General features: G+C 36.3%; 2 protein-coding genes across 2 annotated transcripts in view; both read right to left on the bottom strand.

The window, feature by feature from the left end:
• The window catches only part of LOC150095698 (hydroxyproline dehydrogenase-like), a 128,871-nt gene extending 113,926 nt beyond the window's left edge, over positions 1-14,945 (bottom strand). Inside the window, exons 1-2 of the mRNA XM_090410573.1 lie at positions 14,830-14,945; positions 4,740-4,834 (exon numbers count right to left, since the gene is read on the bottom strand). Of these exons, the coding sequence (XP_090266699.1) occupies positions 4,740-4,829 (90 nt within the window). The 5' untranslated portion in view covers positions 4,830-4,834; positions 14,830-14,945. The remainder of the gene's footprint in view (positions 1-4,739; positions 4,835-14,829) is intronic.
• On the bottom strand, positions 13,230-14,963 carry B9d1 (B9 domain-containing protein 1). The gene has a single exon (XM_090410575.1). The coding sequence runs from the start codon at positions 14,848-14,850 to the stop codon at positions 14,278-14,280; it is 573 nt and encodes a 190-aa protein (XP_090266701.1). The 5' UTR covers positions 14,851-14,963; the 3' UTR covers positions 13,230-14,277.
• Between the last annotated feature and the right edge of the window lie 513 nt (positions 14,964-15,476).

Genomic DNA, 15,476 nt, shown 5'->3' with positions numbered 1-15,476 from the left:
ACAATACTATCAACAAGATTTACTCAAAATAACCACCATTAGCATCGATCACAGCTTCAATTCTGCTTCGGAACCTCGAACAAGCTGATGCTACAGTCTCCCTGGGAAGGGCCGCAAAAACTGTTTTAATTTTATCCATTAACTGGGCTTTTGTATTACTGGAAGTGCGATTGGTGTCTTTTTCAACTGCGCCCCATACAAAATAATCCATAGGGTTTTAAGGTCTGGGGAGTTTGGAGGCCAAACATTTGGACTGGTGAAGTCGTAGAAATTTTCAGACAACCATTTTTGACTTTTCCCAGAGGTGTGGCAAGGGGCCGAATCCTGCTGCCATACATACGGCCTACCATTGGCTACCCTTGTTATCCAGGGCTTGACTACAGTTAGCAACTCCACGAACAAAGCCCGAATTCCAATGCCAGGGTTCTTCAACACCTGTTCCTGCAGATTTGCGAGGAATTCTGCTGTACGAACGCAATCAGATCGTCTGCTAGGGATCTTTCTTCTTGCTACATCCTCGTAGTCACCATTGCAAGTCTCTAGTTCATGCCTGATTGTTTTTACTGTATTCAGGGAGCATTGGGCAGCAGTCGTAATATCCTTATTTTGATGGCGGGCACGAATCATCATGATACAAGTTATTCTCTTCCATGATTCAGGTGGGTTCCAGCTATCCATCCTTTCTGACATCTTGTATATGAATGAAGAAGGGTCCAAACTTTTAAATGAAGAGAAGTGTGTGTTAATACATGTAACTTACGGAAAAATATAATTAATTATAAATATGTCAAATTTATCCCGAACACCCTGTACACACATATATATATATATATATATACACACACACACTGCTTGGAAAGAAGTCAATGGATGCCATAGTGTGAGGAACAAACAGGTATAACACCCACCTTAATAAGATACAGGAGCCTTTTCGCTGAAGTGACTGAAGCAATCTTACAGGGCATAATTTTCACAAACATATAATAGTGATCAATGGGAATTTTGAATCATTCTTCTGTACGAATGTAATGAAGCCAGGACTGTTGTGAAGCAGGCATATCTTTCCCTCACCCGACACTCCAGTTCATCCCACAGATGTTCAACAGAATTGAGATCAGGACTCTGTGGAGGCCAGTCAGGTGTGGTGACCATGTCCACAAACGATGCAGTTACAGCAGCAGCCTTATAACATGGAACACTGAAAGAGCCAATGGTCAGTTCTGTAGGAACGCCACAAAGTAGGAAGCATTGCATTGTCCATAATGTTCAGATACCTTTGTGCATTCAATGTTCAAGCCACCACAAAAGAGATTTGAGACCAAGCCAGGACCATTTTATCACACCACCATCCCCAAATTTCATAGCTGGGATTACACACTCTGGTGAGTGATGTCCACTGGGCATCTGCTGCACCCATGCCCATCCACTTGCTCAGTAGAGGGTGTAACTTTCCAAGCTTCCATGTCCCACTGTACATATTCTTTGCACAATGCCACATGTTGGTTCAGGTAATGTGGAGCTAGCATATTATGGTCCTGCCATGGAAACCCATGTTGTGAGCCTCAGTTCTGAAAGTTTTTGTGCAGATTCATGTTCCAGTCAATGCCTGGAACTCTGCATTCAATGTGTCGGCTGACAAATGGTGGTTTTTACATATTATCCTTCATAGCACCCTACGGTAATGTTTGGTGAGTGTGTGGGTCGTCCGATTTGGCCCAATTTGTCAAACATATAAGCCTGTAATGTAGCATCCTATCACAATGCCTCCTTCAAACTCCATCAGTTCCCTTATTGTAGCTATTTCACCTGGAGACGGCTGCACTCATTTGAAAGCATCACATTCATCCAATTTATACTAGCTACAAACACGTGACTCGTTACATGGCACAATGCACCTTGCCCATGGTGGCATCCATTGACTTCTTTCCAAGTAGTGTGTGTGTGTATTATAAAATAAAATTTACTTATCTTCTGCTATTGAAAACGAATAAGTTTCTGCTGCAGATTTTGTAATTATTTTAAATAATTATGAAACTAGTGAAAAAAACTTACATATCTCCATTTGGAAAATAATGGATTTTCAAATGCCACAGTAAAATGAAAAAAATGCTCATTTAGACATAGTATCACAATAAAGTAATTAGTTACAAACAAATATAATAAGAAGGTGGACAATATAGATTCGTTATAAAGAAACTTAAAAGTTCAGATGTCTCTTTTTCACTTCTGAAAAATATTCGCAGTTACTTCAAAAATCTATCTGGACACTAATCAATCATAAATTATGTTGCAGTGCATGGTCAGCATTTTTTCCCTTAATATTTTATTTCCAGATTTTCCTGGATTTGATTTGCTACAATAAATGAAACTGAATTATCAACTACTGACATTAATGCTCATGTGACTATCATAGAAATTGTACCAGCTGTCATAGTTAAGCAATTGAAAGTTCAAAGTCTGCAAGCGTTTCTTTATTAATACATTAACACCCATAATAAACACTCTACATATTTTGATTTGTTAGAATCTAAACAAAGAATAAACACATATTACTGATAACTGAGAAACGATTAAAGGTCAGCTGAAGGAGTGTGATGTAAGGGAAGAAACTGATCTTTACAGATTATGAAGGGACAACGCACAGAGAGTGGTCTCTGAACAAATATGGGATGAAGGAAAAAAGAAATAAAGATATTGTCTAATGCAAAACTCCTTTGCATATAATATCATTGAGAAAAAAAAATGTAGTTTTTAATTTATCATCATCAAATTCCTGCCATGTACCCTCAAGAGGTGTACAGGATAGTACTACATGAAAACAATTATATCATTACTAACTTCCTATCTACAATTTTCCTCCAAATCTATCTGTTACTTGTCAAGACTCCAACATTATCAGATCTTATATTTCTATCGTCTAAGGCACTTTGTACCGTATCAATCCACCTATATGTTGGTCTTCCTCTGGTTCGCTTTCCTGCCAACCTGACAGAGAACACTTGTTTTGCTAATCTTTCCTCACTCATTCTGTTTAAGTGACACCATACCACCTGAGATTAGCTCTGCTAATGCATTCCTGGATGCCGAATGTCAAGTTCTTTCCTAATATCCTCATTTTTAATATGATATTGCCATTGATGCCATCTGTTCACTCCTCTAATCTTTCTCAGGACTCTGATATCTGTGGTCTCTAGTCTTTGGTCAAGTGTTTTACTTCTGACCCAGCTCTCAGATCCATAAGTTAAAACTGGTTTGAACACTGTCTTGTATACAGCTAATTTAGTATTCTGACTAATTTCTCTCTTATTCCATATGAATTTATTCAATTGACTTCCTACCATACCAGCTTTGTTGATTCTGTTGTCTATTTCCATATTTAATTTACCATCTTCAGTAAAAATCGTGCCTAAGTAGTTGAAATGTTTTACTTGTTCCACAGGTTCTCCATTCACAACACAGTTGACATTTTCAATGATTCTGCCTATTTTCATTGTCTTTGTCTTTTTATTGCTGCCCTTCATACCATATCTATTACAACAGTTCAATTTAATCAGAAAATCTTGCAGACTTGTAGTGGATTTATTTAGAAGTATAACATCATCCGCATAAAGCAAAGAGCTGACATTAACATCTCCAATTTTGAAATCATGTTTAATACTAGTTTCCTTCATAATGTGATCCATATAAATAATGAATAACAGAGGGGATAATGTACATCCTTGTCTCACACCAGATTTAACATTAAACCATCTTCCTGTACTTCCTTCAATTCTAACTGCTGACTTACAGAATAGCTGCTGTAATTAAGTCAGAAGCCCTGGTCGGTTCTCCACATTCCTTTAAAGGCTATGTGGAGGTCTCCTCTCAGTTATACAGCTTTGACCCTTAAGCACTGCATTATCTTATTCCTGTAACTAATTCTTTCCTCTTTCACAGATTCTAATTGCAGTTTTTCAAAAGTTAATAGTTTATGCATATTGTTGTGTTTGCATGCACACAAAATGTATTTAAGTTTGACAGTATTCATTTACATGCATATGTGACTCTCAAAAGACTCTGTTCACAAACAAATACTTGATTACCTATGTATTTGGGGGAAGTGAAGTCAAAGAATTCCTAGTGGAAAGCAGTACGACTATCTGAAACCAGCCAACTCGCACAAGAAAAGTCTCCTAATTTTTTTTTCCCTGGAAATAGCACAACTTAAGCATTAATACATATATAGCATTCATGTTAGTAGGTTACCAAGTTAATGGGAATGCTACCAAGGAATGGCTTGCAATGCTCATGACAGTTCAATAGGATGTAAGACACCTGCAATTTTTCAGTATAAGAGAAGATGTTACATTGCATATAGTCATGTTACAAAATTCAATCATACAAAAAAGATGGTAGCTTACATGATTTTAGAACAATGTAGAATACTTAAATGAGCTTTATTATGTCTCCATAATTTTGCTTTTTTTATTAAATTGACAATACAGAATTGTAAAAAAGTAAAAAAAAGTGCATTCTGTGTCCAAATTTCATGCTTCTAATCTCTTTACAGATCATGAAGGCTAGTAATTCTTAGCAAAAGGTCTAGTGAGGAGACAGTTTATTTTATAGGTAGCCGAGGGGGGGGTAGGAAGAAAAAAAGAAAAATATGAATTATTTTATGACCTATAATGGTTAACTCTGCAATAACAGATTAAAAAAAAAAACAAGGATTAAACCTATCCTCACCCAATTATACTCACTTCACATTTGATGTTCTCTTGAAGGCTGAACCATGTGATGCACTGACAGGCATGTGACTTTTGATAAGTTTGACAGTAGGTACTGCACATATTGGCTGAGGAAAAAAAAAAAGAAAAAAAAGGTAGTGAAAATATATTATATTGAAGTTTCATTTAATGCAACCACATACCATAAAACCCAGTCTGTGTCCCCCTCCCCCCTGTTGTAATTGTTACACAACTTTGAATTTATTTTAAAACTAACTAAACATGATCCTTTTCACGCCACTTCAGGTCATCATTAAGCAGAGTGATGGTCTTACATCAGGCAACAAAAATCTTCTACCATCTAAAAATTAAAAAAAAATTCATTGGTGGGATATGACTCACCAATCTCTTAGTTGATAAATGGGCATATTATCTAGTACACAGGCTATCAAAATAAGTTTCCGAGATGAGAATTAATGTGGTCATGAGTTTAAAGCATTAAAGGTGTACGAGGCACTTTTTGGAAAAATTTTGATTACTTTTTCTTTAAACTTTTATATTTTGTTGCCGTACTATCGTAGATAACTGCAGGTCTATTCTATAATTCATTTTTCAGTAACTAAAAAATCTAAAGAAAATTTTAAACAAAATGTCTCTCCTGGTATGTATTGACTGACTTTTGTAGGACTGCTTCCAGTTGACAGCATGTTTCAATTGCATGGTTTGAACTGTTTGCATTAAAAGTTTAAATTCAAAGAAAATATGTGGTTGGGTCCTGTATTATATTTCATTTGTTTCATTAAACTTCGAAGTTCATTCTACTACTTTCTACTGTATGTATGTTGGATTTGTATAACTCAAAATTATTTAATAATTTTAAAAAATGTTTCACATGTTTGTATGAAGTATTATAACGTCTCCCAAATTGCTTTTAGCTAAGATAGGATACACTGGTGTTACTAAAATTATAAAAGAGTATATGGGTATTGAATGTTTGGGAAATACTGCCCTTGCCTGTTATTATTAACTAAATGGATTCCCTAGTGATGGTCTTGCCTTATGTAAGACCACTCTGCTTAAAGAAGATTTGAAGTTGCTTGAAAAGGGTCGGTGTGATCTATTCAGCCCATGCAACAATTACAAGCATATTTCAGTTTTATGAATTATGTACATAATACTGAAAGATGAGAACATTTAATAAGTGCTTATGACTGCTGCCAAATGAAGCTGCAATTTGCTGAACCCATTTCAAGATCCTGTACATATTCCTGTATCTATGCACTTCCCCCAGTAACTTTTTTCACTGAAGTTGGAAACTGATCTTTATGAAATAAAGATCAGTTCACCCAAAGATTGTCGGAATAAGTGAGACATGGTTGGAAGAGGACGACATCCTGACAGGAATAGAGATGGAAGGGTATGTGTTTCATGAGGATACAAAGGGTAAAAGGGGAGGGGGAGTGCTATTGATGATAGAGAAAGAGTTATGTCCATACAAAGTAGAGATGCAAGACGGAAATAGTGCCAGTGGTTTTGAGGCAGTATGGTGTGAGACAGAGGTGAATTGAATCAAATACTTGGTTGGATGTTGTTATAGACCAGGAAATGTGGGTGGTGGTGATAATGAAATGAATAATCAAATTAGCCAAACAAATAGTGATTTTAATTATGGCAATATAGACTAGAATGATGAAATACCAACTAGAAGTAAAGAAAATGAGTTTGTTGAGTTTTTGAGAGATAACTACCTCAGACAGTATGTAACAGAGGGCACGCAAGGACTGAGGATCTGGGATTTGGTCATCTCATCAGAGGATGTAATTATAAATGAAGTGTCAAATCATCCACCAATTCGTAAGAGTGACCATGAGGTGATTATCTGGGTGGTTGCGAGCAGTGTGAGGACCTCTGTGAGAAAAGGGTATATTTGGAATTACAAGGTGGGGGGGTTGATTATGAAGAGCTCAGGAGACAGCTTGTGGGTGTAACATGGAATGAGAAGTTAGCTGGAAAAGAGATCAATGCAGCTTGGGAGATTTTAAAAAACTATCTAGTAGATGCAATGCCTAAATATATTCCAAGGGTGAGAATGTTAAATAAAGTAGGTGTGAGATGGATGAATAAAGAGATTAAGCATGCAATACAGAGAAAGAGGGCATTGTGGAGGCAGCATAAGTGAAGTGGAAATAACCAATTGGTTATTTCCACTTCACTTATGCTGCCTCCACAATTACATGAGGTCTACAAAGACCAGTCAAGGAGGGTGACTTGGTTGGTGAGGGTAGCTAAAGAGAGGTATGAACAGCAGTTAGCTAATGAAGCCAAAAAGAATCCTAAGGAGTTCTTTCGATATGTAGCCAGCAAAAGAAAGAATGATTATGGAAGGATGACATTGATTGGAGAAAATGGTATAAAGACAGCTGTTGCAGAATGTGTGGTGGAGATACTTTATAAGCAGTCCATATAGGTCTTTCAATCTTGTGAATGTGACTTCATGGAGAGATTGAGAGCAGTAGATGATGGGGAGGAGAGACTGACTGTAAATGAGCAAGAGGTGTATGGGGAGTTGAGTAAACTAGATGTTGATAATCTAGTGTGTCTCACTAGATTATAACAGATTATTATTATCAAGTCCCACAGATAATAATAATCTGTGTGACTTGATAATATATCGCCATGTATTCTGAAGGAATGTGCCAGGAAGTTGACACCTGTATTGGCATAGTTTTTTATTACGAGTCTTGCACTCGGTCGAGACCCTAAGGAGTGGAAGGAGGGCAAGATTGTGCCACTTCATAAAGTGATCGAACTCAAGCTTTAAACTACAGGCCTCTCTGTGTGTCATGTTGTGGTTAAGTTGTTGGAGAAGCTTGTGAGAACTAAGATCCAGAGTTGGTTAGACAACAATGGTATAACCTTTGATGGACAGCATGGATTTGCTAAAGGAAGGTCATGTTTTAGTAATCTACTTACTTATTACAATAAAATGACTGCTCCCTTGGACAGAGGAGGAGGATACACAGTGATATACTTGGATTTCGCAAAGGCTTTTGATAAAGTACTTCATGAAAAATTGATAGTCAAAGTGGAGCAGATGGGGGTTGGATATTAGATTGGTGCATTGTATTCAATATTGGCTGTCTGATAGGTATTAACAAGTTGTGTATAGGGAAAGCAATGTCAAGGAAAAGGAAAGTCACTAGTGCAGTGACTCATAGATCTGTTTTAGGGCCATTACTGTTTAACTTGTATGTTAATGATATAGGTGAACATTTGGATGGAGATATTCAGTTGTTTGCAGATGATGCAAAGTTGGATGAACCATGAAGAGTAGTGAGAATGTTGTGACCTTGCAGGAAGACTTGAATAGATTGAGTGATTGGGCACAGAAATGGGGATGAGAGTTCAATGTTGCAAAATGTAAGGTTTTAAAATTTGGAAAACAAAGATGGGATGCAGAATTTATGCTTGGTGAGGATACATTGTTGGAGGTGGAAGAAATAAGAGATCTGGGAGTGATAGTGGATAAGGATCTGAAATTTAGGGGACACATAGCCAAAATTGTGAAGACAACACAAAGGCTTCTGGGAATGATGCAGAGGACACTGACATGTAGAAGTAGGGAGATTCTTGTTCCGTGGTATAATGCTTTGATTAGGCCACACATGGACTATTGTACCCAGATTTGGTCACCTGGTTTTCAGAAGGATGAAGAGATGTTGGAAAGGGTCCAAAAGCGACTGACTAAGGTATTTTCTCACCTCTGGAATGTCAAGTATGAGGAAAGATTGAGGTTATGCAATTTGCAGAGTCTGGTGGACAGGAGGAAGAGGGGAAATATGATAAAGACCTACAAGTTGGTAAGGGGTTTTTATAGGATCAATGCTGGAGAAGCTCTACAGAAATTAGTGAAAGATTGTGAGAGAACCATAGGTCATCCCTGGGAACTGTATAAAGAAGGTGTGAGTAGGGGAGTGAGAGGCAGGTTTTTTTCATGCAGAGTTGTAAATGATTGGAATGTCTTGCCTGCGAGTGGTGTCTGCAGGGAGTTTTAATGTGTTCAAAGCACAGTATGATGAGCTGTGTGTGTGTGTGTGTGTGTGATAAAAGGTCCTTCCAGATGAGTCTTTGACTCCATGAAGTCTTGGGTAATAATAATAATAATAATAAATTATTTGTATATTATGATTCCAGAGACCACGTTAAGATAATGCTGCATTTCATGAATCTTTCCCTTCAAGAAAACTAACATGGGAACTGGATAAGCTTGTGAAGTGAGCAGACCTTCATTGTTTTGCTGCTATATTTTGGAGGGGAGGGTGCAAATGAAAATTATGGATAAATAATACCTTAGTATTCCTTGTCCCTTTGGTTGCTTGGATAAAATGTACATGTATTTTACAATATTTTTCATCGATTCTGTTATGGTTCTTGAATACAATTTTACAATTACATATATAGGTAATCATTATGAGGTGTGACCTACGTTTAGTATCAAGTAAGAGGTGACCAACTGCTTAGTATTAAGTACATACGATTTATATATCAACGAATATACTAATTAAAAGTAATGAAACATTTTATTGTCGTATGTTATTTACATTAGACTATTGGCAGGATCTGCATACATTAATTGATGAAGAATGTAGCCTTGATGTCTCGAATGAATGCTTCAAATCTGTTTGTTGGGTTAAGTCCTCCCCACCAAGTTTCAATGAGGTGCCTTGGCAGAAGGTCAGGGGTTATCCCATGCATTATTCGCAACATCTTCAGTTTCAGATCTCCGCACAGCCTTTTGATTAGCTGGGTGTTTGCTCCAGTTATTAGATCAACGAAGTTCTCACTATGGTTTACAGTTTGGTGTACATAGCCATGAGTTTCTAAGCCTGTGTAAGCCAACCATTTTGTCAGAATGGAGGGTGGTTCCAAGTGCAACCTCTGCCGTGATAATGGAGTGAAGAGTCTGTCTATCTTGATGCTCTACCACAAAGAATCGACACTCGGCAATCTGATCAGAATGTTTCTGGACCAGCCCCAAAACCCATGGCCCTTCCATCTTTCTGCCATAATTTCTCGGCACTTCCTGAAGGAGAGCTTTCTCGTAACTGCCAACATCTTCCACATGTGCAGTTTCACAGTCCCCAAGAAGCAATTTAGATCCATCCATCTGTATAACAGTGCCAGGTCCTTCCATTTTGTCTCTCTTCTCCCAAAGTTGAAAGGAGACATCATGGCGGTGGTTAAACCAGTCTACTACCGCTTGGTGGCAGTGACCAGTAAGTTCTTCCACTTGTGCAATAGACAGGTTGTTACACCACAGAAATGCAACCTCCAAAATACTCCATACAGAAAAGTTGCTGTGAGCTCGGCAATGGCTGAGAAGAAGTTGTTGAAATGACGAAGTGATTGTGTTGATTGGCACCCTTTCCTCTTGAACTTGAATCCAGGATAGCTGGTGACAGTCCCATCTCGCTTTCTCTTCTTTCAAATGACCATCTTTGTCTCTCCTCCACATCCCAATCTTGTACACCGAGGCATAGGAGTTTCATCTTGAAAAACGCCCTGTTCTTGAAGCCAGATTACTGCACTTTCCTCACTGTTGATGATTGAGTAAAATACTCGGCTTCGCATCTTGACATTTACTATCCCTAGAGCAGATCCTCGAGTAGCTCGCCCTTATATATATATATATATATATATATATATATATACAGCCAATTCTATCTCCTCTCACGATGTGACATTTACTATCATTAGAATAGATCCTAGAGTAGCTCGCCTTTATATATATATATATATACAGCCGCCAAGTCTATCCCCTCTCACGATGTGTCCTCTCTTCTGGTAGGTCACACTTCATACGTGACGTGCATTGACAGATCACATGCCATGCAGTATGTCACAAGTAATATTTGATACTATGGGGTAGGTTACACGTCATATGGTTACCTATATATATATTATTATTAACTAATAAATTTAATTAATTTATCCATTAATAAAATTATTAATATATAAATATATATACTCATGTTTATGCAAATTCAGCTTCTGCAGTCTCAATATATTTACCTTAATGACCAAGATATAAAATAATAGGTAGTAATACAAAGAATTCAAAACAGTCTACCAATAGAATATCCTTAGGTCTTTAAAATCAGAGCAAATTTAGTTTCTGTCTCTCTGTTACTCCCTCCTCCCCTTATTTATAACCTTATCTTATCTGTTGTAATTGCAATTCTACTATATTTGAATTTGGTTATCTAAATTATGCTATATTATAATGCAGAAGTTATAGATAAGTATAAAATCTCTTACTGCTTCAAACTTCTAAAAATGTAATATAATTTTCAAGAAAAATCCATAGATGTTTATACAGAGGTTAGGAAAGACTGATTTCGGTGCAGTTCTTTGCTGCAACAGTTGGCACTACAATATACAGTATGTAGTCTAGCTCAGTGGTTCAGACTTTTTCACTGAAAGGTGCCCTAAAATCATTAACCATATTTCACAGACCCAAAAATTATACAACTGTTGAAAAATCTGCAAAAACTCATTTTTTTGGCCTTCCAACATATTTTAACTGCATTGAGGCACATAAGTTGTACTTATGTGACTAAAGTGTGAAGTTATATCAGCAGAGAAATCTAGAATTTCCAAAATCCATGGTCTGTGTATACTGACATTATTCAAGGCAGCTCTCTAAGTTAGTACTACTACTACTAAACTGTTGACTCTCTTTAACTATAAAAATATAAAATGAGAAATGCATTACAATACTGTAACAGCTTAATTCTCTTTATCAGCCAGTCACAATGAAAATCAATTTCTGGCCAGTTAACTGAAATGCATGATTACAAAAATACTGCACGAGGAGTCAAATGACATACTAAATCTGTTCAAGACCTGGTAAGCTGAAGTTCTAGTCATTTGAAATCTAAATAAAAAGCACTTACTGTATTTTCAAGTCATATTTTAGAATGTTTCATTTCAGCCTATCTAGCAGTTCTGTTGAAAAAAATCCCTGTCCTGCAAACACTTTGGTATTGTATTCTACATATAAAATCCTGCTTTGGATATGCATGAATTTTAAAGCTTGGCTTTAAAAAAAAAAAAAAATTGCAGAAATTATTTGAAGAAATATAAATTGTAGTGAGCAATATATTTTCAACAGTTTTTATCAACATATTTCCTTAGGGAATCATGATGACTTATCATCTTAACTGGCCTAGTTAGCAAGCTGGATAATAGGTGCAAATTGATATCCCATTGTAGGCAATGATATTTGTAAATATCTTTAGGTGATAAATGTAAATGAATTCATCATCTAGTATGAGACCACCACTCTACTTACTGGAGGTCTTAAATAACATAAAAAAGTTCCATGTTTGGTCTCTAGAGAAGGATTTCCTAATTATATAATTCTTACTCTTCCCATGGCACTAATGTATTATAAATATTTACAACCCCAATTAAAAAAAAAAGTAATGTTATTTTTATCCTTTGAACAAGATGGAGATTTATAATAGACTACAAAAAAGAATGATAAAAATACTTTTATGTAACTACATACATTTGCATGCTACTAAATCGCTATATTTTTCCTTTCCTAATGGAGTTCTTTTAATTAAAAAAAATAATTAAGGAAGAAGCATTCACTTTCAACAACTACAAATATTTCGATTAAAGGGAATATGATTGTAGTTTCATGTTGAACACTATCAGGCTACAAAGATACACTGAAAGATAACAATGTATCAGCAAAAAAAAAAGTTCAAAAACAAATGCTTACAGATGACCACTTTGTCTCATAAAGCTGAAACAATGCTCCTTGCATTCTTGGGATAAAAGAAAACACTAGGCTGAGTATATTTTTATATTATTATTCTTATTTGACACCTCCAGGGAGTCCAAGAACCCATCGAGGGAGGGCACTAGGTCTACAACTCCGTCTCCACCATTCAATCACAACTGATCACAACTACACCAATGCCTACCACCACTGGTATTTTCACAGACAATCACAAACATCCATGCCCACGGCGGGATTCGAACCTATAGCCCTTTGGCTGGAGAGTGAATACGCTATCCACTCGGCCAACCAGGCTCGTAAATATTGAGAATGTTATTATTATTATTTTTGTTATGAAATTTTGCTATACTTCAGAATTTTAAATTTAAGATATCTTTATTAACAATAGCCCTCTTTATTACAAATAAAAGAAAAAAAAGCAGCCAATAATTAAAAGTGCAAAAATCAAACATATCATTTATTATTTATGTCTCATAATTGTATATAATATATACATGATGTACAAAAGTTTTATATACCAAATTGGCATTGACAATATCTGCATATTTCAAGTGCAAATTAATTTAGAACAATTAGTTTGAACTGTGAAAATGGCCTTTTTCTTATTAATACTTTAATGTGTGTATGTGTGTATATATATATATACACACATACACACACACACACACACATATATATATATATATATATATATATACACACACACACACACAAATATATGTATATAAAATTAACACATGCACACACACACACACATATGTTTAGCACAAATATATGTATATAAAATTAACATATATGTATAAAAATCTTTCTCTTTTGGGAGGACAGAGACTCCAAAATGGATGGATCCATGGTTTAATAGATTATTTGTGAATCACTTGTCTTGGAAAGAGATCTAACTTCTAGTCACATCTGTTATGGGAGGTATTCTTAAATGGAGGTAGAACAGTATTCTCTCCTGGCAACTCAAGTCGCATTCATAAAAATAACGAACTGTAAGAAAAAACTTGACAACTCTCCACCTTAATATCAGGTTTAAGGGCAATGAGCTCTCCACAACTTTATAGGGCTTAAAGAAAACAGCAGAAACAAAACTTTTGAAAGTGAAGTTTCAATCACCATTTTCCATGGGTAGTAAATAATGTCCACAAAGTTTAAAGGTAATTTCTGTATTAAAAATACTATTAATAGTTACGGGCAGTTTGTTATTTATTATTATTATTATTATTTTAACAGTGTCTCCATGGAGTCAAAAGACTCATCGCGGGAGACCCGACATTGACACACTAACCATTATTTACACAAAACCTATCATACCTCTCCTTAAATTCATTCACAGTTGAAGCATTCACAACCAGTTCTGGCAAAGCATTCCACCCATTCACAACCCTCCAAGTAAAAAATCTAGTCCTAACACCCTTGTTAACCACACTCTTACACAATCTCCAGGGATGGCCCCTCGTTCTCTCACATCCTGCATTGGTCTTAAGAATATCATCAGTATCAATCCTGTAAAATCCCTTTAACAATTTAAATACCTCTATAATATCTCCTCTCCTACGTCTATCAGTTAGTTTTTGGAGCCCACAGATCATCAATCTATCTTCATAGGGAACATCCCACAGACCTGCAACAATCTTTGTAACCCGCCTCTGAATCCTCTCTACCACTTCCGCATCACCAAGAAATCCTGGCGACCAGATCTGTGCACAATAGTCCAAATGCTTTTTGGATTGGTGTGTTATTTATTTTTGTTAACTATCTCTGTCCAGTGACGTATCCTAATTTTTTAAGATCCTTAGTTACAATATTGAAACACACATTAACAAAACCTTGAGATCGTACTCGGGTAACACCTCGCCCTTCTCCTTGTGCAACTACTCGAGAATCGATGTATTCTGGACGACGACCTATCAGCCAACTGGTAAACTTCTGCAACAACGACGATGACTCTGGAACAAACATAGGAATCCTACGATGATGCTGACCAGCTGATACAGGGATATGTACAGAACCATATCCTCTAACGACATCGTTCCCGAAGGTGTCAAGTCCGTATACGCTAATGACTAGCTGAGGCCATCCGAACGGATTAGTACTTTTAAATGTAATATCAAGTGGAAAGTTCCACACAAAAAGTTGCCGCTCATCTTTACTCTTTTTAGTCATCTGTGATATGCCTTCCTCTATTCCAGAAGTAACAATCCAATCTTGACCATAAACAAAGCAGTATTTACAGTAAATATCATCAAACTCAGGAAATTCAGCGCTTTCTATCTGACCTGCTACCATTATAAGAAAAACACTAACCGAATCAATTTCCGTGCTCATTTTCAATAATACATGACAAGAACGTAGTGTTAACACAATCCTCCAGCAGAAATCATTTACATATGAATAAAAATAAATTTAGTATACAATGAAACGGTGCACGACATACACATTACTTTCCAAACCACTCTAGAGGGCAGCATATTATAGTTATGCTCATTCTGTGAAATTCTGGAAAATTATGGTAAATGATATATTTTCTTGGAAAAATGATGGGCCAGCAAAAGAAATGTATGATAGGTTCGATTCCATTTACTGGTTAGAGGAATCTTATGTAAGTTTTTTTTATATTTTTTGTCGTTGTTTTCAGCACAGTCTTTGGAGCAGAAGACAGCATTTTATTTCTTCGAAAAAAAAAAAAAATTGTTGAGTTGTGGAAATGGTCAAGGGGTGTCTGAAGAAATATATATATATATATATATATATATGGCGAGACCGTTTACCCTTTCGAAGTCACCAGCTTGGTAAGGAAGACAATATCAGATTATGAGAAAAAAATCGGCTGAGCTAGCCAAATGAAATTATTTTGCTGTGAGAAAAAACGAAACGAAAAGATACAGAATAACTTTAGCAAATACGGGTATCGACAGTGGCGCACCCAGAGAGGGGGGAGACAAGGGGCCCGG

This window comes from Typopeltis vanoorti, chromosome 20 (assembly GCF_054136105.1).
Source record: "Typopeltis vanoorti isolate ZY-2024b chromosome 20, IOZ_Tvanoo_1.0, whole genome shotgun sequence".
NCBI classification, from domain to species: domain Eukaryota; kingdom Metazoa; phylum Arthropoda; class Arachnida; order Uropygi; family Thelyphonidae; genus Typopeltis; species Typopeltis vanoorti.
The sequence above is the reverse complement of the archived record's forward strand: the minus strand, read 5'-3'. Positions and strand labels throughout refer to the sequence as shown.